This window comes from Cylas formicarius, unplaced genomic scaffold (assembly GCF_029955315.1).
Source record: "Cylas formicarius isolate icCylForm1 unplaced genomic scaffold, icCylForm1.1 PGA_scaffold_4__25_contigs__length_36172078, whole genome shotgun sequence".
In the NCBI taxonomy this organism is placed as follows: Eukaryota; Metazoa; Arthropoda; class Insecta; order Coleoptera; family Brentidae; genus Cylas; species Cylas formicarius.
In genome coordinates, this window is record NW_026844334.1 from 22,575,242 (window position 1) to 22,600,727 (window position 25,486).

At 33.6% G+C, this 25,486-nt stretch overlaps 2 protein-coding genes across 32 annotated transcripts in view; both read right to left on the minus strand.

The window, feature by feature from the left end:
* LOC132701522 (collagen alpha chain CG42342-like) overlaps nt 1-25,486 on the minus strand; it is a 352,435-nt gene that overhangs the window by 103,676 nt on the left and 223,273 nt on the right. The gene's annotated exons all lie outside the window — the stretch shown is intronic.
* LOC132700981 (uncharacterized) lies at nt 2,897-4,531 on the minus strand. Its single transcript, XM_060668587.1, has one exon. It carries the CDS (start codon nt 4,377-4,379, stop codon nt 3,129-3,131), a length of 1,251 nt encoding a protein of 416 aa, XP_060524570.1. The 5' UTR covers nt 4,380-4,531; the 3' UTR covers nt 2,897-3,128.

Consider the following 25,486-nt stretch of genomic DNA (forward strand, 5'->3'; position numbering starts at 1 on the left):
CATACATGCTGGTACGTGTAAGTGTACTTCAATGTACGAAGTTGATATCTGATACACAGGAGATATTAAATACAGTGTTGTCTCAGCGTGAATGTTATTGTGGAATGTGTTAAGCCGATATTTTTTTTATTTTATCTCGTAAAACAGCTAAGTTATTCAAATCAACCTGCTTAGTTTTATTCACTAACAAATGCGCACCGGGGAGAATAGACGTACGTATTTACAATATAGAAGCGTATTTACAAGCTGTTGGTTGGTTGCTTATATTTTTTCTAGTTAATAAAATAATATTTTTCATTAAAATTAAACTGTTACTAGCACACGTATGTGCCGACTATCATATTTTTTCTAGTCAGAAATATAGACAATGAGAGGAATAATTCCATTGATTCCATTGAATGAAAATAGTGTCTTTCACAAAATTTACAAATATCAAAAAAAACTTTAGCAATTCTTGCTATCTTTCTTTAAGACTGAGAAAGAGATGCAGGAGTTACTGTTGTTCGAATTAGGATTGAAAGACCCACTTTTCAAAAAAACAGAATTGCAAAAATAGGATCACATTCAAACAAACTTGCCATATCTAATTACATGGTTAATAAATGATTTGTTTTTATTTTATAATTTCCTTATAATTCTGTGAAATACGTATTCATCGACGTTTTCTAAAAGGAAATGAAGTAGTACTGGTGCTTGCTGAAGGGATTTTATTTTTCTTTTAATTTTCTTGAAAATTCAAAATCTGCTTGCCAATTGGAGATCTAACGTCGCTCAGCGTTAGGGTTTAACTGAATGACAAACTTGAATCAGCAACGTAATACGAACGCGAAAATTACCATTCTCAAATGACGCAAGTCTTCAGTTAAATACGAAAAGCAAAAGTTACGATTCACGTGCAGCAAGTTTCTCAGCGGCGGATTATCCTTTTCCCTCGGCCCGAATAGGCTCAAATTTTAAAAAGTCCGGTGTCACCCTGCCTGTTATAAAAATTTGAATCCTTCGAGGTTTGCATACGAAATCACTAAATATTCGATATTCATGGCGGTGTGTCCATTCCTCAGTAAAATGACGAAAGAACAAGTAGGTTCTTATCTATCAAACTTGACGTAATAAATCTCTGTAAATCATACTTCATACTATACTATATGGTAACTTCAATGGTTTCATAGTTAATAATATCGACCTGAAATGTCAAGTAATGACATTTACAACAAGTGCGATAAACGGCATTTGACTAACGGGTTTATTTGACACGCGCAATGAACGAGTGACTTAAAAAGTTTACCGAAAATGTTGCATACTATACTTTTTCTACGAGCGTTAGTTTTTGGGTACATTTTCGCAAAACAACACGAATACATTCACTGACATGACCGTCAGAATTGACAAACGTTAAAATTCAAACCCTGGGAAATATCTCCGAAAACATCCGATTGCTCCCAAACCCGTGCGGTAAAATCCCGGAAATGTCCGAAGTGGCTCGGATCCGTGGGAAACGAAATTGACGTGGTAAAGTGACGCTTCCCGAATGCTAGATCGATATGTAATTCAGTCGGTATTTACAGACGGGAGTAGAAAAAAATATTAACAGTATTACTTAGTTTGTGTTAATGATGACTTGCATCTAAGCTTAAAATTGTTAAAAAATGAAAAACTGTACAATTGACCCATATTGTTCACACTATCGTGGGGAAAATCTGAACTAGAAGTAGAGTTATTGTCAGTCAGAACAGATTACCTAAACCCTTGCAACATGTGTGAATTCTTTAATATACTAGCAGCGAAATTAGACTGCTTTTGTTGTAGTATTATCTGCTTACATTAATTTCCCAAAAACTTAAGCAGGTTTAATAAAAAATTCAGTAAATTTGGGAAAGCTACTTTACTGTGTGAATATAATATTTCATTTTTAACATAACACTAATTTTAATATCTAATAAGTAGTTTACAAACAGAAGAAAGGCCTACAATACATTTTTATTGGATTTTTTATATTATATTACCTACACACTTTTTAGTTTCGATTACCAACATCTAAATCTACGTGCCAGTTATATATTTAAACAATAAGTGTTCATTGCGAAAATAAAAACATAGCATCACACACATATCACATGGAATCACAGCTTAACATTAAATATACTAGATATTCTTCTGTCAACTTTGACATACTTTTGCAGTTAGTATGCAAATTAAGAATTACCAAATAATCAAATCATTGTTTTTGTTTGTCACACCTGACTTTGTACACCTCTTCGTCTAGTCCTTGAAAATTTCCTTGGAACACACCGATCAGTATTATTATCTTCGATTGTACGGGTTTCTACTATCTTAAATTGTTTTTCTACCCCCTTCTGCAAAATACCTAATTATACACCGATCTAGCATGCGGACGGTCATGTCAGTGAATGTATTCGTGTTATTTTGCAAAAATTCACACAAAAACTATCAGTCGTAGAAAAAGCATAGTATGTAACACGTTTGGTAGATATTTTAAGTCACTTGCTCTGCTGCGCTCCGCTCGTGTCAAACCAATTCGTGAGTTAAATGCCGTGTACCGCATTTGTTGCATAATATAGTATTGATATGTGTGTGTGTGTGTGTTAGATTTTGTGGGATATGATATGCCTGTAATGAGAGTAAATTTTTACTATTACAGCAGTTAATAGTTAATCCTCAAATCGGAAAAGGCATATGGTCCAGTGCTTGCTTTATTTCGCAATGAGAAGTGAGTACATGTATGTTTTCCTTATTATTAATCATCCGTATGTGATATGCAGAATTGGGAAATAGGTATATTACCGTATGCAAACACTTGAAGGTAACATATCCCGTGCAGGAAATTCTAACCAATGTCGTATATTAAATCATAAATAAAATTTAATCTTTTTCAGTACCGGAAAGCAGCTGAGACAAGTGAAACAGGAATTTTTACGATCAGCGTCCTCAATGGTGACAAAAAATCGACTCGTTTCAGGTTTAAAGGCATATCAGATTGATTTATACGGAAGCTGCGACAGCAAATTTCGCATCAATAAAGTTCGAACACCAAATTTTGCTGGGAACTAATAACGATATATTTCAGCCACATCACAAATAATTGGGCACAAAGTAATCATTGCAGAACATTATAGGTTAGTGGTTTGTTTTACGTTTTGATTAACTTTGGATTTTGTGAATTTGGTAACAGATTTTAACGACGCACATGTAAATTTTTGTTCGGTTGTCATTTTTTCTAAAGATTTTATCGCAGCGCATATTTTTTCATCAGCTATTCCAATTTCCACTGCTGCGAGCATCCTTCGTTCCACCCTTTCGTCCGTCACTTCGGCACCTCTATGGCTTTTGTCAAATATTTCCACCTTTTCTTCATACTCTGCATTGGTTTTCATTCGGTCAATATCTATTTTTTCTGCGTTTGTCGCAATGGGCAATTCTTTATACATTATAAAATCGGGGGTGGTCAATTTTTCCGATATAATTTCTTGTCTTCGGGTACCATTTTCTTTATGCACTCTACCTATAACTTTCTCGTCGTCCTTTTTTTTTCGTTCTCTAACATCGTAATAGTTATCTTTACTAAATGCAGGTGTATCGCTAATAAGTGTTATAGTTGGTAATTCCTCAATCATAACAACATCGGGGCTACTCAATTTCTCCGATGTAATTTCCCTTCTTCTGGTTCCATTTGCTTTATAAACTCTACCTATAACCTTCAGGTCGTGTTCTTTTTTCTGTTTTTCAGCCTTATTACTAGCCGTATCGCTGATAGGTGGTATAGTTGGTAATTCCTCACCCATAATAACATCAGGGGCACTCAATTTTTCCGATGTAATGTCTTGTCCCGGGGTTCCACTTTCTTTATGGACCCTACCTATAACTTCCTTAACATGCTCTTTTTTCTGTTCTCCAACCTCGTAGTTGTCTTTACTAAATGCAGGCGTATCGCTGAATAGTAACTTCATATAATTAAGTAACCTTTTTATGTTAGGAGGATATTCACCACGGTGATCTTGGATACAGGATAGGTAACTATAGGTCCAGTTCAAGTGATTTGCACCAATTTGATCATATTCTTTAGCCAGAAGCATAACTGTACTTATTGCTATGGCCAACAAATCAACGCAAGTTTGGAACGCGTCGGGTAAAGTTCCATATGATTCGTCCTCGAATTCGAAAATCCACGGAACCGTTTTCGGGGCGGTTTTGATTTTGTTTTCTTTTGAAAGTTTAATCGAATCATTTCGAGTGCCCTCAGTAGCGATAGTCGAAAACTGTGAGAACGGTTTTGACGAACGCCGGGTACTCTGAGTCTTGTCAATGATTTTAGCGATACCGCCAGGTCTTGGTCTGGCGCGAAGAGCTTCAGGACTAATCATGTTGGTAAGTTAATTTCCATTTCTGATACTGATTAACATTCGTTTTGCGAAACGTGGGATTTCATTGTAAAGATGTCATAGAAATGTCAGCTAGTCATGTACAATAAACATTACCTTGGAAACTGGGCCGTATTACTTCGATGCAGGGTATGTTTTCTTTTGTATCTTACCTGAAACAAAAGCAACAACAATTAGCACTCTGACAGTGTCCCCGATAGATTCATCTCAAAATATTAAGTAGACCGAGCCTTTACATTGTAACAAGCACCGATCAACAAGTAATTTTACTTATATTAATAAACATAACGCTTTTGTTTGTGGAAAAATGTTAATTATGTGATTATTTTAAAAGAATAATAATTTGATTGAAAGAGACTGGCAGTGTCGCCTATAGATTCATCTCAAAATATTAAGCAGACCGAGTCTTTACATTGTAAGAAGCACCTATCGACAAATAATTAAGTAGTAATTTTTGTAGTGTTTTACTTGTATTAATAAACATAATGCTTTTGTTTCTAGAAAAATGTTAATTATTTGATTATTTTAAAAATAAGAGATTATGGAGAGTCTAGACCGTAATTTGATTGAAAAGAGACTTCTGGAAACCTCGAGCTGTTCCTTTACAATTGTGCAAAAAGGATGATTAAACCAGTCTTTGAATGGAATCTTGCACAGGTCTAAAGATATTATGTTAATTAAATCCGCATTCGCCACATTTTATTTTAAGTAGGACATTTATGCTGACCATTTTAAGAATCTAGAAAAGGGAATTGCCCGATTATAGATGCGAAAATTAGGGATATCAAGTGGGTTCAGAGTTCATCAGCTCTATAAGACAAAATCTTAACGAAATGGCTACTCGCAAAGCTGAGAACCTGGAAAAGTGGATTAATATGTGATACTCTATGCCCTTAGATTAGAGGAGAGTGAAGTAGATCTTTATAAAATGAAAAAAATAAAAAAATAAAATGGTATAGCAAGCACCAATAGATTCGACGCATATTGGCATATTCTTTTAATTCAAGTTAGATTTTTCGAACGCTCAGGGTTATCCTGTAATGAAAGGAAGATAATCAAATAGCGCTCATCTGTTATCTAAATCCTGTTGTGGACCATTTCGAAAACAGTCGGCTAGTAGTTAAGAAATATAAAAGAGAATATCAATCACAAGCGAAATTATTTGCTTAGTTTTTTTTTGCGTAATATGTATATGTGTTTGTGGCCGCTCTAAGAACTTTCTATTTACATGGCAAAGTGCTAAGACTGTCTACATGACGTCACTATAAACTTATTGCAAAAAGCCCTAGAAATCCCCTTTTCCGAGAAATTTAACAATATTTTACAGCGTCACCAAGTACCCACAATATTTATCTCATCAATAAAGCAATCTAAAATAGAACAAAGAGTTCTAATTTACGATTTAATACTATTTCTCCAAATATATATTATGTCTTTTGTTCCTATGATTTATTTCTTCTCCGCTTGCATTTGTTCTATTCATTATGATCATATAGCATTAGCATAAACATTTTTTATAAATTATTGGCTCTACAATAAATAACATCAGCCATACGCGTACATAAATCAAGTTATCTAATATTTTAGAGTATCCAGAAATAAAGTTGAAAATTATGCACGTAAGCAATAACCAACTATATCTTTTTTTTTATGCGGCGCGTCCTCATTTGCAATGCTTTAAAACTTTCAGGCACTTGAAAAGTTTTAGCTTATTATCAGGAATTAAATATTAGATTTACATATCTTTTTCTTTCATAAAATAATCCTAAATCGATATGTTTGGTGCGTTCAATTTGAAAAAGTGCATTTTTTGGAAACTTCTCGAAAACGAGATATTGATATCTGCGTTCCCGATATTGTAATTGGCTGAAAGAATCTAATACGGTATTTTCGCGTCAAATTAAAAGTGACGTCATATGCACAAAATATATCACCTTACCACAAGTAGGTTATTAGATCGAAATTATACACAAAGTTGTTTTTAAGAACTTATAAAATGGATTTTTTCATCACACAGTGATTTATTATTAAAAAAATATATCTCTGTCTAAATAACAATAGGTTGGTTATAAAAATTACTTTTGATAGACTAATCGAACCTAAGTAATTAAACTAAAAACTCAGGCGTCAGGAGGTCAGGTTCATTTCAAAAAGAATTGTGAATTATAATTATATGAATTCAATTAAGTAAAGCTTTTCTTCAAAATGTTAAAAATAGAACTGCTAAAAAAATTAAAAATTCGAAAATTACATCTAACACACATCTTAAATACACTAGAAAAGAAATCTATATAGAAGGACTGTTCTGTTAATGTTTCATTACAAATACTCCCTAGTACAAATGAACATCAAAGGTAAAAGTGAAGGGAAGCGTGGTCTAGGCAAAAGAAAAATATTCGAGAATGGATTGGAATGAATGTTCAAACACTCGTCAGGACAGCAAAAAGATTAAAGCAAGTTGCTGTAGTTATCGCCACATGAAGAAGTCGAATAGACATAAATATTTTTACATCTTAATAAATTACATTATAATTATTGTGTACCGTTACATCGTAGGCACTACTAACTTATATCGAGTTACATAAAACATTTATTGTTAAGTGTGAAATAAAATTAGTATTATTTATAAGTTTTTAAATCCAAAAGAAGTTTGTTACTTCTGCATGCTACAACCAAAAATTTAGCACGAAGCATCGATTCTTAAAATACTGACGTGGGTATCACGCACAGAAATGCATCGAACGGTAAAGCTCCTTCAGGACTCGTCTTTACGAAAACAATTTATAGCGAGTTAAGATAAAGTTCGTTTCGACCCTCGACAGATTAAGAATTTTCCAATCCGACCGATGCGATCGGCGAAAGCGATCCTTTTCCCGTCGCAAATCCGGAATTGAGTGTAAATTTACCAGAACGCAGAGGTGTTCGTCAAGATAAAACTTATTTATAGAGGCAGCGTCAAGAGTGAGGTTTAATCAGGTGTGAAATTAAACCGAAAATTTTAACGCCCGGCTTTATTGCCATTGGGCTTTGGTTTATGTTCCACTTGGGATGAAACGTTTGCGGTACATTATTTCTATTTTTAAAGAGGAGTTTAATAGGAATGTCGTAAAAATTCTTGACCCGCGACAATTTACTGCGCTCGGATAAAGCCACGCGTGAAGGTCGTAAGGAAAAGCCCGCAGAGGTTTTCCTAGAAAGTTTTAAATAAATATACGCAATTCGCTAGTCCTCTTTATTTACAAATAAAGGATTTGGAGCCTCCATACAGCAAAAAGTCACAATTTTCTTTACTAACTTAAAAATTACAATAACGCCGTTCTTATATTATTTAAAAATTTGGAATATTTAATTTTAAATTACATACTCGGATAACCAACATTGTAAAATTGAAAAAAAAAACACTAATCATTCCATCAAAATACTTTTGCTTCATTGGTGCTTTTTAATATTATTAAGACAGCATAATATTATATCAGAAAGCATTTATGAAACTAACACGTGCATTATCATTTTTAAAACAAATTAAATTATAATGGTATATGATTAATTAATATGATTATTAATTTAAGACATTCGTAAGTACGAAAGAGTGTCCTACAAGCTGAAAGAGGCCAAAGAGTTAACCATGGGAAATGGTACGAAATTACTCGTTTGTTTCCATAATATTTTATTGACACAGGATCCCCCTTATTATTTAAATGGCAATAAATTTAGGTTTGCCGGGCACACTTCTAATGTTCTATTTCTTTCCTTCTCCTCATCAGACTAAATTATTCGTTTACCACCGATATAACCAATTGCCCGCTGATTATAAAGTTCTAAACATTCATTCTTTTAATTAGCATATACGTCTAGTGTAATATTATCATACATAATAATAACTTAATATCCTCATTTGTTATATCCGGTTATATAAAGGGTATCTCGTTCATAATTTCCTTTTGCTTTGCTTACCTCCTTGAGCGTTAATAAATTTTTAAGTTAGGAATTAATTTGAATTGTTTTTACCTTAGTGTGATTTGTAATGAGGATTTCTATACTACATACTTTTTTTAAAAAATTAGGGCAAAACAAGTGGAAATATGTGGAATATTAATATAATATTTTTCTTATTAAAATCCTTCTACTATTCAAATGTTTTATATCCTCTTCCAGCATTTTTTCCCTTTTTTCTAAAAACAAAAATAATAATCCTGCAAGTAAGCCCCCGTTTATTAAATGTTTTTGAAGATTGTGAATACGAAAATATGAATTTTTCCAAGGATTTTTACAAAGCTCTAAGATTTCGTTGCCTTTATTGTATTTCTGTAAAAGATCAGATAGTTTCTATCTGTCTATATCTATATTTGCCGCTGATAAATATGTTTTTATCTTGGATAGCTTGCAAATACAGTCCGTCAGTTCTTTGGATCTGAACTTATTTCAAGCCAAGCTACTTTTGTTCTATATGCTTATATATCTGAAATGGCATCTTTTATGTCCTTTTTGGAAAAATAAAGTAGACTTCTATAAGTTATGTATACGTCACTCACCACAATGCAAGGGCAATTGATTATCATTTAAAAATATTAAATGATATTTCATTTTTTATGGTGGAAAACATCGTTTCATACGGAGTTGTATTCTCAGTGGTGAAGATGTCGGATAATAAAGGGATGAAGTAGTCTTTGTTAAAACGCATTTCCAGTCAACCGCAAGGGACGGCGCTATCAAAAAATTATATTTATCATTTGACGGACCTTTTCAAATTCTGAGCCGAGCGGGTCCGAATTTTTATCGGTTTTGAGCGAGAGCACGGAATCTCTGAACTGTCATAAACTTGAAGGAGCGTCATGTTGCGAATCTTAGCTCGGTTTCGACGCATGAGGAGGGTAACTTATTCGTTCGTGATTTAATTTCGCTTCGCCTTCGCCTTTGTTATTTTTATTTAGTTGCGGGGGTGATACGATAGCTTTAAGTAGAATTTTCCGGCTCATGATATTAATGAGAGTGTTTTTGGGTTATTATCGTCCAGGCAATGACTACATGCTTTGTCGTTTTATTATAGATCCGTTTTAATTTAGTAATTAAATTTGAGTATTCATTCCGCCGCAAATAGGCGAGTACATATATCCCTGAGCAGAAAATTATCTTGAACTATGCTAGAAAAAATCGACTGCAGTAAAAAACATTTGAAGCGTAATCGTTGGCATAACTGAAATAGTTTTTTCAAACGTAGATCTTCGAAAATGATAACTTACTTATTTATTAACAATATCAAGCAATCGTATTAAGTTTGCTTGTTTTCTACCAGTTCACCGATAAATAAAATACAAAACTTTTTGGATTCCAATATTTGTGAAATTCAAGCATATAAATTCTAGCGCTTAAAATATTTTGGATTACGACTTAAATCTTAAATTGGTAAATAGTCTGGTCAATACGTAAGCTGTTTTAGATGACAATAACTATGAGAATATTTGCGATAGCAGAATCGTATAAGAAATTAAAAGTCTCGTGGGACTGGAAAAAAATCTGTTAAGAAAATCAGTACATGAGTGGATTTTCTTTCTTTTTTCTTTTATTAAAACTGTTAGTTAAAGTCATGTGATATACACCATCAATAAGATATTAGAAATAGCACTGGGCACAGATACTTCCATGTCCTTTTTTTCCTAATAATTCTTATTGAATCAAAAGGCTTTAGGTATATTATAGTTGCGTTTTGGCATGGATCCATATTATGTAAATAGTTCAACCAGGAACAGTGTCCATATTTTCTATTAACCTATGTAGATATTTTTCTACTCCCTTTGAAATACTTTATTTGCGAGTATGTCGGAAATATATTTTTATTTCATTTTTAAAATCTTGATAATTATTAATATAAACTAAAAATAATAATAAATATATTTGTTTGTAATAAAAAAACTACTTGCATGCACTGATGGATTCTTATTAAAAAAATGCTTTGATCATGATAACATCATGATAACCATGATAATATTTAACTCTTCAGAAACAGAATGAACACTCTAAACTATATATAAACAGTTCAATATATAATTCAAGTTACTTTAAAAAGTCCACGAGACGCTAAGTAACAAGTGACGTCAATGTCAACGTTCTCAATTAAGAAAATAAATTACATATTTTTCAATACCTTTCATTTGCGAGAAAACCATCTCGTTGCTAAATATCGAAAAGCTATTTAGATATGTATTATGGTAGTACCATCGACTTGTTGCTAAAAGAAATATTCCCCATTCCAGATTACGCATTGCTGAACTGGTGTTGACGGTAGCTCTTCTTCACTTTGTTAAAGTTGCACTTGGTAATACATCCGAATACAAAAATACCAAGCATTCACGTTTGCGTTATGTTTTATCTCTTCTTCACTTTTAGTAAAAATAATACGCGTAAAGAAGATCAGAAGAATTTCTCAATCCAATGATTGCGCACCACGCTAACGCGGACGAATAGCTAGTATGATAAATATTAAGTAAAAAAATTGTTCGAATCAAATTAACTTGTCTGATTATAACTAGTAACAAGTAAAATACTGCCAGTCACTCGGCGTAAATCGGAACGAACAGCTAAGAAAAACGCCTTGAGCGGCAAAAGTAAGAAATTACACAGCGTCATGTTAAATGTTTGCACCAATCGTGTTTATTTAAATTAGACAAGAGAGACGCGACTGTAAACATCATCCTATTTCATCAAGTAGACAGTACAGCGTGTGCGTATTTGCGAAATTCTTTTGGGTTCACTCCATAGGTCGAAGTACTACATTGTCACTGATTTGGCCTTTAGGACATAATTTGGAATGCGACTAATGCAATCAACAATTTTATTATTAATTAACGAAGATAATAATGGGTGTTTTTTTTCGATGTATAGAACTTTAAGTTGGCATTACTGTTCAAGATGGCGACCGATTTCACAGCTGTCAAGTGATTTATTTTCAGTTTGGTTTGGCAATTCATCATGAATAAACTCACGCCTGAACAACGCTCTGTGCACTGCGAAGAATAATTGTTTTTCCAACTATATTATGTAGTTTTTTTTTCACCTATATTTCAGTAACGTACTCTTGCAAAATTAAAATTTTGTGTGACTGTGTACGGGTGTGTTTTTAATTCAAATAAATAAAACCAAAAATTTTGACACGCATAATCTAATAACGGCTTATATTATATCTAGCGCATTAATTAATTTCTAAATTTCAGAGACCTTCACAACCATCCAAGCAGTTTTTGCCACCTTACACCTTACACAGCTAATTATGGAAAGAGACTAATTTTTAAATGGAGCAGATATGACATTAACAACTTGTTTAAAACATGAATGGTTTAAACGGCTTAAAGCAAATTGAATAAGATAATGTGAACTATGTAGTTCCAATTTCATCTCTGGTGATTCTCTATCCTGGGGCGCCAAGGCGCTGCATTTACAAGTTTTTATCCATAACGCTAACACATCCTCGCTCTCTCCCCTATAAGAGCCCTGTCTCAATGAAATTTGTTCCTAATACTCTTAGTTAGCTGCTCCCTATGGATGCGCAGCTGGTTAGGAGATGAATTGGAGTTTTCTCCTCTGCTAAATACTGGCCATGTTAACAGCGTTCCTAGTCGCATGCTGCTGAGACTAAGAGCCCACTTTTTGTAGAGAGAACTGTCTGGCTAGTCATTTATTTAGAACGTTCTTCATGACATTGTCCGATATTCAAACGGAAGGCGAAGTCCAAGATAGGGGTCAGTTTGTCAACTATCTCCTTTCCATCATGAGTAAGTAGCTAGACGATATTGATAGAATTACCATATGTACTTATAGTTCAATTTATAATAAAATGTAATCAAAGTTACTAGACCGATAGTCGAAGTCTACGTAGCGACTCTAAAAATATTCCTATATAGGAACTAGTTGATTTCCAAAACTCAATTTCCAAGTCACGTTAGTAGGGATAAATAAGTAAACATGAATAAAAAAATGAAGCATAATTTTCCTTTACAGAAATGCGCGTTCCATAATAAACTTGTCTGATAAGATTCACGGGATAATTTGAATTTGAAATTTCCATTTGTCGAATCATTCGCAATGAAATCTACAGCCAATTAAAGTTTGCAAGTTGCGCGAACTTCCAACTTGGTAACTTTCCGAACCCGCTATTAACTCTACGCGGAATACGCAATATTTATATTCCTTAATTATCAAAATTAGACTCAAATCAACAGTGTAACGTGCGTGGAATCGCAATCAATTAACTTGTGCTAAATATCCATCGTGTTTAATGGAAGGTGACCTAAAATGCATGATGGTTTATTTCCGAGCAACGTTAATTTACATTCTGCTAATAAGATTGGGAATGACTGTGCATCTTTTACCAATTCTATTCTTAGTCAGATCGGGTAGGTGCATTGTTGATTTTCCGTCTAGACCGACTGCTAATTTAAATGCTTTACTGGGGACTTTAAAATAATATCGTTGTACGCTAGCGAGAGTAGGAAAACAGTACGTCGTTTTCGCACATAACGTAAACATTGTGGATTTGAGCTTACAAAGCAAACAGTGTTTTTCGTTCTCATTTTTTTTAATACAAAAATATTTTGGTTGAATCAAACTCGGAAATTGTTGCGGGAAAAGTACCTAGAAAGGCAAATAAGTATGGAATATTTGACCAGATATTGATAATAAAGTAATTTTGCTGTATCGACATGATTGGAGTGTACTGATAAAAAAATTTGGTGAACCAAGATAGTCATTTGCATTTTATTAGTGTATTATACAACAAGGTTGATAAACGCTATTAATTTTTGGGCACATTGATGGAAAACAGCATTAATACGTTTAATAAAAGACTTGTGAAGTAACCGTCAGAACAAATATAAACATATTTTTTTTAAATTCGACATTGTCAGGTCTATTTGGTCTGGGTTTTTCTACGCAACTGGAAATCAACTTTTGCCGCTGTATGGTTAGATAAGTTTTTAGCTCACACACACACATTTCACACAAAAACTGTATACAGTTTCTCCACCTAAAGTTAATTAATATCTAATAATACGTAACGATAATACGCTTTCACCACTTCCACTCACATGCGTGGTATATTTGCTTCGATTTTATTTGGAAACTGGTAATTGGGTAACTGAATCGTAGCTTGCTCTGGTAACCCCAAATAGTTCGCCTGCATATTTTACCACTAGCAATATAATAAGGTTTCGGAGTTAAATTTGTAACCAGGCCGACAAGTGGCGAAAGAACAGTTTTATGCAAAAAAAGATAATTGTTAGAAGCCTTTACAAGGTTAATCAGCAAGGGATAAGGATATGATTTATTTCAGTACCGATCTACCTAATCTTCTAGACTGAAACAAGGTGATTTGGTAGCTTCAATTACTCGGTAAAAATGTTTGAATTTGAATATTATGCGTTTTACTTAAAGAACTGCTTAAGTCTACAATTTAGGTTTAGCAAATAAAGCACCTTTTTTTAATTGATGCATTTGGGACTATTTTTTGCAATTATCTTTTCATAAAAACTGACAGAATGTATTTGTCATCTTTATTTTCTTTGAAAACATTAGCATTCACCATTAGCCCAGGTGCCCTAATTGAATGGTGTAAGTGGACCCAAAGGCAAATTAAAAAACAGATAAATGTTTATCTGTTTTGTTGCTATTCTTGGTTTTTCTTTAAAGTTTAACCAACCTACCAACCTACTATCTATAGGTATAAGCATCTTAAAAAATAAATTTGTTGAAAAATTATTTTCTTATTGATTCTAAATTTCTGGCAGCTTTCCGGAGTAGTATAGCCTATCCAGAGTAAAGTAAATTAGCAAAAAACTTACCAAAATGGTTAAAATTTTCATTAATGGTTGAGCACGTTATTTGTTTCTTTTTGAAACATTGTTTATTTTTTTTAGGTAGGTAGTAAGCTTTATTATTAATATAATCTGATTTCAAAAAAGTCATTAAAGATAAATTTGTTGAAAAATAGTCTCTTCGTTTCAAGTAATGTTAGTGTTATGTTGCAAATGTGCAAGGCATTATTGAAATGATGATGTACCAACCCCTCAAACCTGAAGATTTGTTGCTAATTGCAATCTTAATCGCAGGGTAAATTTTACAAAAATAATCCAATATTCAAAAGGTACTAAATCTAAATTAATTATTTCTTGGTGTGCTTCTTACGAGGTAAACAGCATAAGTATACATTTGCTATAATTTAAGTTTTTCTAAATAATAAGAGAAATTGGCTAACAAAAGTCATTGTGATGCAAATTATTCACGATTGTTGGAAAGTTGGAAAAATATAAAAAATAAATTTCTTGATCATTGGGACATTATTTTGTCCCAAAACCAACGTTTATTTGCCTATTACTAGTTCATACTTCCGCTAATCGAAAAGCGCTGGACGGAGAAGTATTTTTAGTTTCAATTTATAGTTCGGATTTTACCTGACATATAGAAATTAACAGTCCGCGAGGCAGAAGCATGAAATCGTGGAAATGTTCATTTGCGTGTTAATCTGTCCCGCACCCCGTCAGTAGTAATCTAAAATAATACGGTGGTTTCGCAAGTATTTCAGCCGCCATTGTCTATTGAGCATGCCGAGGAAAACGGTTTCCCGTTTGGGAACATTTCCCATATAATTAGGGACATTTAAATTGCCGCTGCAGTGACTCGACTTAATGCCTTGAATAATAGTTAATATAATTGCTCTCCAACTCTACAAGCTTTTATGCGCGAGTTCTTAAGGGTTAAGCGCTTTTGAAACCGACGGGTATACTCTCTGACTTTTGTATTGTTCGTAGAACTTGACGCACAGTTTACGAGTTTCTTTTGTACCGTTTACCAAAACGTGTCCTGATATCACTCCTTTACGACGAGATCTTGTAAGAGTTTTGTGGCAAAGTTATCGTATTCCGCTTTATTTCATTCCTGATGCCAAATATACAACATATTGATTCGTATTCCGCGACCAAGCTAAAAAAGGCAACCCGAAAAGACGAATAAACATTTAGAGGCACATGTGTAGAAAGCTTGATTTGTTTTTAGCATTACACAGGTGTAATCAACAGTCAAATTTTAGCAATATTCTGAATGGTTTTAAAAATTTAAAAATATTTGTAGTTAGTTCCGAGATACGACTCACAATTATTTTATTTTTATTGTAATGTATAATATTTCAATTCAATTTAAATTTATTCATTTATTAGTAATTTTCTACAAAAATTCAATTTTATTTTTAGGTTTGGAGGAAATATAAGTTTTGAGTAGTTTTGGTCACAACACGCAATTTCCGAATTATGGGTCATTTAAATTTCTCTTGCTGGCTTTTTCAGTTTCAAAATTTTCCAAAGAGGGGCCAACCTATTGAAAATTAGAATATAATTGGCACTATTTTCACTTTACAGCGTTATTTATTAAAAATGTTTCAATTATTTTCTGAATTCTCCACTGTTTTTAGAAATTTATGTTTTTTATACTTTCAACCAATACAGACTGGATTTCTGAGTAACTTTCGTTTTTTATTTCATATTTTGAAAGAAATTAAATTTTCTCCCGATAAGAATATGGTGCTTTGCATTAATCTCAGTAAAATACAACCTCAGCAAAAATTGCCTATAGTGAAAAAAAAATAGCATCCAAATTTAAATTGTCTAAAATATTTAGTTAATTAAATAAAGTTAAGGACAGTTGTGCAAAGCATCGTTAAAAGGTAACTTAAGTATGGCAACAAGAATTTCGAAAAAAGACGTTTGTTTCATACATTACTTGCTTTTAGCTTTGATTTATTTTACAGCTATTTAGATATATTAATATATATTCTAAAAAATTAACGAATAGATATAGGTTTTCTATATTTCAGTACTTGGAGTGAGTGTTACCACACTGGCATACAATAAAATATTAAAAAAAAAATTGTTCACTTTTCAGTATCCTTCCTCAAGCGAGTGTTGACTAGAGTTTGCATTTAAATATAAAAAAAAAGGTTTTCCATTCCTTTTTCTTAATTGTTAAATATTTAACTTGTTTTGTAGGATTTGTATTGTATTGTAAAACGGCAATATTAAGATGACTGATATGGAATTTTTCGTTTGCGATCCGTATGTCACTACATACTCAGATTATCTACTTTTGCTTTTACCGCTCGTGTAAAACATTTTCAGCTGGTACATAGTTGTAATTCGAAATACCGTAACCGGCACATGTATACATTTCCTTACAAACGTAATCCCAAGATCGTAGATCTTATTTAAACAATAATTTACGCACTGTCACACAACTCTTGGTTTACAAGTACACTCTCTCTAACGTGCTTTATGCGCGACCGCGTTACGGCCAAGCAAATGTTGAAAATATTTCAACTTCTGTTTGTGTTATTTACATGCTATCTTGTCATCGACTGTAGAAGCGATTTTACGCTAAATGTATATTTTTAAATTTCACATTTATGCGAAACTTGTTCGTGTTCTCTAATTGCTGATTACTTTTTCTGTTACACTCTTGTAGCTTCTAACGAATTTCTGGACAAACAAGCGGATGAACGCTTTAATGCACAATATATGTAGGATAGACCGACAAAAAATGGGGCTGATAATCGGACAGTGGAAATAAAAAAGTAAAAATTAAAATAATCCACACCAGGGGTGATTCAAAAATTGGTTAAATATGTCTAAATAAACTGAATGGCAGATCAAGTTGACTAATTTTGACTACCTATAGCTTCGATATTTTTTTGCAAATGGGTTTTTATTTTATATCCCTTCTCGTTATACATCGTGTTAATCGTAAGCAAAATATTTCCATTTTTTGGTAAATAATTTGTTAAAATTAAAAATTAAAAGTCCTTTAAAGTCTCTTAAGATGTATTTTATGACTGTGTTCATTGAGTGACGTATGATGTGACCGTCCATACAGCTCCCAACCAAATAGCTATTAGCCCTACTTCTGGCCTCTATGTTTCACCCACTGACCTGCATTTTGCGCCATTTTCTTTCTAAAGAGTAATCTCCATGCACTTAACTCGTTTTACCAAAACATTTAACGAGATCTGCGCATATTTTGGAAAAAAAAATGGCGTTGAACAGCAGCCTTCTCAAAATTTTTTCATAGTTGCTTCATAAGTTCCTGTATTATTGGCATAGGAAGGGCCTCTTATCTGTAGTAGCTATATGCTCCCAACCCATGAGTAGGATAACGGAATTGACTGAAGGTGCTTTCAACCATGAGTAACGAAGGTAACGAGCGCCAAGTGTCGAACATTCCAAGTGTCCAAAAACTCGTGTCGGATGAAATACGTGAGAGTGATAGATAAATAAACAGAATTTTTCAGTTATAACCAGCGATTGTTATAGGAATATTAAAACTAATACTTATTTTAAATGATTGTTCTTACTAAGTTAACATTTTATTACTTTTTTAAAGATCAATTATCAATTATCTTTATGTCTTAAATTTATAGGACAGGCAAGTTAAAACGCAGAACAGATACAACACCCTTCAACAAATAGTTTTCCACGGTGTCGTTATGTATTATAAATGTAAAAGGTGCATTGAAACGAGGTTCTATTGATTTAATATTTTATAGTAACTCAAAAAAGCATTTTGCATGTTTAGTGCAAAAAAAGGCATATACGCAATACAAAATACGAATTTCAAAAGCTGTTTGACGGAAGCGTGTAGGAGAGAAAGGAGATATAAATAACACGTGCAATAGACTTGCGAGGTAAAGAAATTATTATTAGTATTAAAAATATTTGTAGAAATGGATACATTACATTGTACCATTGAAACTTGGTACATATCGCTATGCAGAGGTGGAGGCGATCAATAACACCAACTATTCCTGTAGAATTAGAAGATTTGGCTAGAGTTCTGGGAACAGGCGAGTGGCCTAGATATGGGTTTGGTTATATAGTGTCCCACAAAAGCGTCGCATCGGCCATTTTTGTAGCAAGGCCCTGTACAAAAGGATTCAAATTTGGGAGATAGGGATAAAAAATGATTTTATATTCTTTGGGGATATTAGCCAAATTGTGAGACTTATCATTCATCAGACATTGGCACAGTTTTGATTATTTCAGGGATTAGCAAGTATTTTATATTTTTTCGGTACGTAGTCCAACCTTTGTATACCCTAATAGAAGTAAAGATAGGAGTAATCTTTGTCATAAAAATACCAAATGCTATTCTTACAGGTTTTTACTTGGACAAGGCACTGTCCAAGTAAAAGAAAATGTGGATGTCAGAAAATTATTGTGGAAATACAATGTGTTAAGAATAATTATTAAAATGCTTGTTTTAAATTTTTGTCTCATTTCAACCATTTAAACAGTTTTACACTAGAAAAGATGAAAAATTTACGGAGCAGATTCGCCTTGGGGCTCTAAGTCCAGAAGGTCCACGATGCTGTAGATTTTAATGTATTTTTGTATCGTAATAAGTGCACTTGTATGTGATCATAAAGGGTGATTCAATAAGGGTTTCCATATTAAAATAATAAAAAAAACTCGGAAGAATATAAAAATATACAAATATTTTTATTTGCCATTTTAGATTAGTGTATTACAATTAGGTATGAAAGATGATGTCATTCAAATGACCCCCGCGACTCATGTGGCATGATGTAATTCGTTTATTGAAATTTCCTATCACTTTTTGACACAATTTAGGTTCTATGCCCTTCTATTTCGCGTCTAATCTCCTGTTTCAGCTCTGGAATAGTGTTTGGTTTATTTCTATTCCCTCTGCTTTTTAGATACTCCAAAAAAAAATGTAGGGGAGTAAGGTGGCGGCGGCCAATTGATATCGCCGTTACGTGAGATAATCCAACCAGGAAACTTGCCCCGCAGCAATTGCATCGTTTCTATGGATGTGTGTGTGACAAGTGGCTCCATCCTGTTGGAACCACAAATCTTCAATGTCCATATCTTCCAACTGCTCCCAGAAAAAATCAGATATCATGTTTCGATAGCGAACACCATTAACCGTAACAACGTTCTCCCCATTATCCTCGAAAAAAAAAGGGCCAATTATTCCTCCGCACCAAAATGCGCACCAAACAGTCACTTGTTCTCATATCCATTCTGCAAATACGCGGCGCTGTTGATGATCTCGAGGTTTTAATTCCTGAGTCATTTGGACTTTATATGCGTGTAGATGCAAGTCTTTTGTTAAAATTCGCTGTGTGGTTGAATACGTAAGGCTCACTTGCTGCGATCGATGACGAATAGATGTGTTTGGATCTTCGGCTGCACTTTCGCGAACAATGGCAATATTTTGATCTGACCGACCTGCACGAGCATGCTGAGGGGCTTTGAGATTAGTAACAGATCCAGTTTGCTCAAATTTTTGAACCACATTCCAAATTGTCCTCTCAGAAGGTCGATTTTGCGCTCCAAAAAATTCACTTAGAGCCCGAAAGGTATTTTCATAATAGGCTTGCACAATTTTTACACGTTGTTCAGTCGTATATTGCTCCATGACTAATTTTGTTTATGTTTTGAGGTTAGAAATATCATATGATAATAAACAAATACAGTGGCGTAATGTGGAAATTCTTATTGAATCGCCCGTTATTTGTAAAATGTATCGGGATAGGGGCCCAAAAATTTCTATTACCATGACACTCACTCGCAACTGGTTGCGACAGGTTGAATAGTGAATTCATATATTTTATTGCTATCATCAGATGTAAACCCTACCTATTTTGCTAAACTTTCACTTATCTATTACTTTTCATTCTTATGATGAAGCTTAATAAACGTTAAATGGGCAATACGCCTTAAAAAACTCGAAATTTTACTTTTAATCTATTCTATATATATATATATATATATATATATATATATATATATATATATATATATATATATATATATATATATATATATATATATATATATATATATATATATATATATATATATATATATATATATATATATATATATATATATATATATATATATATATATATATACCTCAGTGAGATGCTTGGTTAACATGAAGTTGTCAATGTTGTCATTCATAAAGTCCAGATAAATTTGATTTGGTAGACCTCAACTTTTCCGTTAGGTGAATAAGGGGCGATAACGACAAAATATTGAAAAAGAAACTCACGCGTTAATAAAAAATATTCTTTTGAATACGGGTTGCAGTGTTCTTCAATAAAATTAACCTAAATTTATCTATATTTTTTATGGAAACAATAAGTGATGGTATGCACAGGAATTCCTATATGTTTTGTGCCGATTAAGCACCGGGTGTGGGTCCTGTCATTTAACACAAGCAACATTTTGCTAATTCGTATTCGGATTATACCTATCTGGTATCGACTGTAAAATTGCAAAGTCTCCCTATTTCAACATAAAAATCACGTCATATAAACGCTGTTATAGACACTCGCCGAAACGAAACCGAACGCCGTTCGGGATTTTTAATACTTTGAACAATCGACGCTTTGTTGTGTTTCCAAGATGAAGTCTTAAAGTGACACTTTTCGCACGTTTCATCAGTGGACAGTTAGATATTGTAAAGAAAGTTGTAAAAAATATTTAAACTTTTCACAAAGTAAACATACACGAATCTACAAAATTTGTTTTATCGAAAGTGTCATTTGCTTGAGATTTGGCAAGAAATATATATCTTTATTTTTTATCTTGCGACACAACTGCGTCTGAAAATAACCAGATCATATTATCTTTTTATCTTATTTCGCAAATGTTATCACGTTTCGACTACCGATTTCCTAATTGTCTACGACTTAAAAAAGAATCAATGAACCAGTCCTATCTGCAATGAATTATGGAACGTATCGCCCTAACTTTAACACATTCAAAACTAGCCAGTATGTGTCTTGATAAATGATCTAGAACGGACAATAGACTAATGTTATTGATGATATCGAAATGGAATTATCATAGGCTAACCCGGACGATATAGGAGCTACATTTCCCGCGAGCGGTTCTTATGTTGCTTATCCGATATATGCCTGACGGATATTTATTGTTATTACCTCCAAAAGCCGTAGAGTTTGAAAAACAGTCTGTATATTATGGTTAAGATTGTCGCATTCCAGTTTTGAAGCGCAATAGGGACATGCTTTCGTAGGTTTATCGCGATATTAAATAACGAGAAAACTTGTATTCCAAATTTGAAAATGAGCTTCTGATGTTCACGGCAGAAATCAAGAATTCATCGTCCCTTTTTTACTTCAATTTCAATCCACGCTTTGCAGGCCACTTAAAAACTGCCCTGCTAGATCTCAAGATGATTGTGAAATTTTACAGACCTACATACTTGTTGGTGTAAAACTAAAATAAATAAAAGTTAAATGTTTCTAAACTTTTTGTAAGGTTTTTAGAACTGATCCATGGCTATCCACTAAATCAAAGAACACTCTTGAAGCTCAAAATTAACAACAAAATATTTAAATCATTGTGTCCTGTAATTTCTTATAGATTGATGTAATTTCTGACTTGTTCATTATTACATATTGTTACTGCGACATTTTTTTTACTTGTTTATTATTGTGAAAATTGAGTTCCTGTTGATAATTATTGACTAAATAAATCAACTTAAGCAGAAAAGCAAACTTAACTACCCATTCATCTGGATCTCGATTTTTTAAATCCTTCATTTAAATTGTTTTGATATTGTAGAATGTACTAGTAATTTGTAATAGATTAAACTATTTAACTATATTACATTTTTATTAAACGCTACAAGTGAAAACACAACAATAAAGAGTGATTTTACAATAATTAATTATTACGGTGGCGTGTTGCTTACCAGTGATCAGTTACAACAAATATATGACAAAATATGTGTAAGATTTATATCAGACGTTTGAAAGATGACAATTCGTTCTTAAGTTTCAAAAAACAAATAAAACAAAAATATTGCTACCTATACCTAATGTTTTGAAATAAAAATCTTCAGAAAACAATTAAAATTAGAGGTAAAAAATCTGAACTGGAAGAACCAAGAACCATTATTAAATAGTAATAATTAAGCGACTCGCTGTAATACTAAGATAATCATTAATTAAACAATAATGGTGGTGTATTTATTTTTCATTTTATTTCATTCATCAAGTTTTTGAGTAACTGTTTCATAATTGCTGTAAGCTAATCAAAACTAACCAAAATTAAAGCAGGCTCATTGAATTTTTTCAATTCAGTGTAATGGTTTATCAAAAATGAAGATCCGTAGATAAAAATACTAAATAACATTTTGTGACAATATCGTAGAAATCGACTGGAAACTAAGTTTCTATTACGGTGCTCGTGTTTTTTTTTTTTTTTTAACAAAAGTTGCAAATTAAACTGACAGTAATATACGGTTACAGTTGAAAGATAAAAAGGCCCTTACAAGGTTTTACTGCCGGGCCACTACACGATATAATTTAGACACTGCAAACTTTAAATGCATATGACATTTTCTTCAGGAAACACGTGATTTCAATTTTAAACCAAAACACTAAATATTCCGATATTCCTAAATATAATGCCAATTTCAGAACACATATCTAATTCCAAACGCCAGTTGATGTTAAAAAAAATCTCAACAGCAAAAAACCATATCATATCAATTGTCTAACAATAATCCGGTATCCCTCTGTTGTGGGAAAAATTTCAAAAGGGATTTCTTGAACAATTTTAAAATGCGTGTCTTTATTGTTAGAAAAGCGCCGATTATAAGAACTTTGTTATGGCATATCATTTACGAAAGTATTGTTTTTACATAGCTCGAGCCGCCGCCGGTCGCCCGATTTGAGGCAGACAACAAGCATTACGATGACGCATAGTTTTTAAAAGTCTTTTTCTGAGATGATGTGATTAGGAGCGAATATTTGTTGCGAAGCCATTCAATTCGAGGCTCTCGGGTAATACACCGCTTAGAGATTTATTTGCATTTAAACCGTTAATACATAATTCGTGAAATAGTACGGTGGTGTTTGATTGTTCTGTTTTTCGATTATATTTCTAACATCAGAAGTGGGATAGTACTGACGCCGCGTTTGTGGACTGTTGCGCGTTGTGCAGTGCTGATTACAGCCGATAATGGTATCGTCAGAGAGTGCGAGTGACGCAACGCAAGCTATTATTAGTGAATTAGTGAAAGCTTTGCAGTCGCAGCGTTCCACCGAGAACGTCGACTTACCATTTTTCCGACCCGAAGTGAACGAATCCGTCAAATGGTTAAGTCAGGTTGAATCTTTCAAAAAAGATTCCAGCCTGGCGAGAGACAATCAAGAGATCCGGAAAAATCGACTCAGCAATGTTTTCAGAGCGGCGCTCCATCATCAACTAGGAGCAACCAATCAAATTTAATATCTATTTGGGCGAAGAAAGGATGGATCATTACGACTTTGTGTGGATTTTCGCGAGCTTAATCGGCTTAGCATAAAAGAAAAATTTCCTCTACCGCGAATTGATGATCAGCTGGACAGGTTGGCTAAAGGTTGTTATTTTACATCATTAGACATGGCTTCGGGGTTTCATCAAATCCTCATTCACCAGGACTCCATAGAAAAAAACAGCATTCATAACGCTTGATGGATAATTCGAGTACTTTTTATTTGGCCTCGCAAATGCCCCTGTTATCTTTCAAAGGGCTGTAAATCTTGAATTGGGTCCATTAAAAGATTCGGTAGGTTTGGCTTACCTGGACGACATTTTGATTCCTAGTGTTACCCTGGAAGAAGGCCTTATACGACTGAGACAAGTTCTAGACGCATTGCAATCAGCTGGGTTTTCTCTCAACATCAGAAAGTGTCGTTTTCTGCAATACTCCTTAGAGTACGTAGGACGGGAAATATCTGGCGAGGGTATATGACCAGGAGTATAAGAGATTCGCCTATCCCTAAGGACGTGAAGGAAGTAAGGCAATTTATGGGACTCGCCGGATACTTTTTCAAATTTGTACCTGGTTTCGCTAGTCGCAAAGCCAACATAACAAGGTTAACCAAGCAAAGCGTTCCATTTGAGTGGAAAAAAGAACAGGAAGAAGTCAGGCAATACTTAATAAAGCATTTGACGTCCAGACCATTGCTTGCCATCTATAATCCGGAACTGACTACCGAATTACACACGGATGCCAGTAGTATTGGCTACGGAGCAATTCTGATTCAAAAAAGTTATGATAAAATTAAAGCTGTTGCCTATTTTAGCAAGAGGACAACGGATTATGAAGTCAAATATCATTCCTATGAGTTGGAGACGTTGGCCATAGTTGAAGCATTGAAGCATTTTCGCGTATAAAGTTTATAAAGTTTGGTTCCACCTGTTGTGCAATGTGGATTTACCTTCAATATTTCAACTTCGACATAGTGTACCGCAAATGAAGTAGCCTATCGCATGTGGTTTACTTGAGCATAAATATAGTGACTGTTCGTCGAGTTGCTCATGATAATTGGGCGTATATTGAGCGAAAGGGCAACGAAGAGATAAGACGTTTGCTTGAACTACTGAAGCAAGGTAGTTTAGACCAAAAGCAATATGTAGAAAAAGATTAAATGCTCTATCACCGACACTTGAATTCAGACGGAACCGAAAATTTACAATGGTACGTTCCGGGACAGAGTCGTTTGGGATTATTAAGGATTTTTCTTACGAATCGATAGCTGAATATTCCTGGTTTTCCCGTATGAGTAATTTCGTTAAAAGTTACATTGAACACTGCGTAGTGTGCGCAGTAAAGAAAACTTGGACAGGCCCTTTACAAGGATTTATAAGTCCATTGCATATGGATTGTTCGGAGCCCCTTCCTCTGTCATCTGATGGATACAAGCACATATTGGTAATAGTGGACGCATTTACCAAATATTGCATCCTTTTACCCATGAAATCAGTTACTACTGCCGAAACTCGTGATAAACTTCAAAGTATATTAGCTTTCTTTGGTACACCCACAAGAATAATTATGGATGCTGGAAGATCGTTTTAAAACACAACATTTCCAAAATATTTGGCAGAATGGAAAATTGAGTATCGCTTCGTCAGCTCAGATGTACACCGCGGTAATGGACAGGCGGAGAGATGCATGGGAACAATAAGAAATCTTCTGAGGGTTGAAACAGGAGTTCAGAGTCAGAA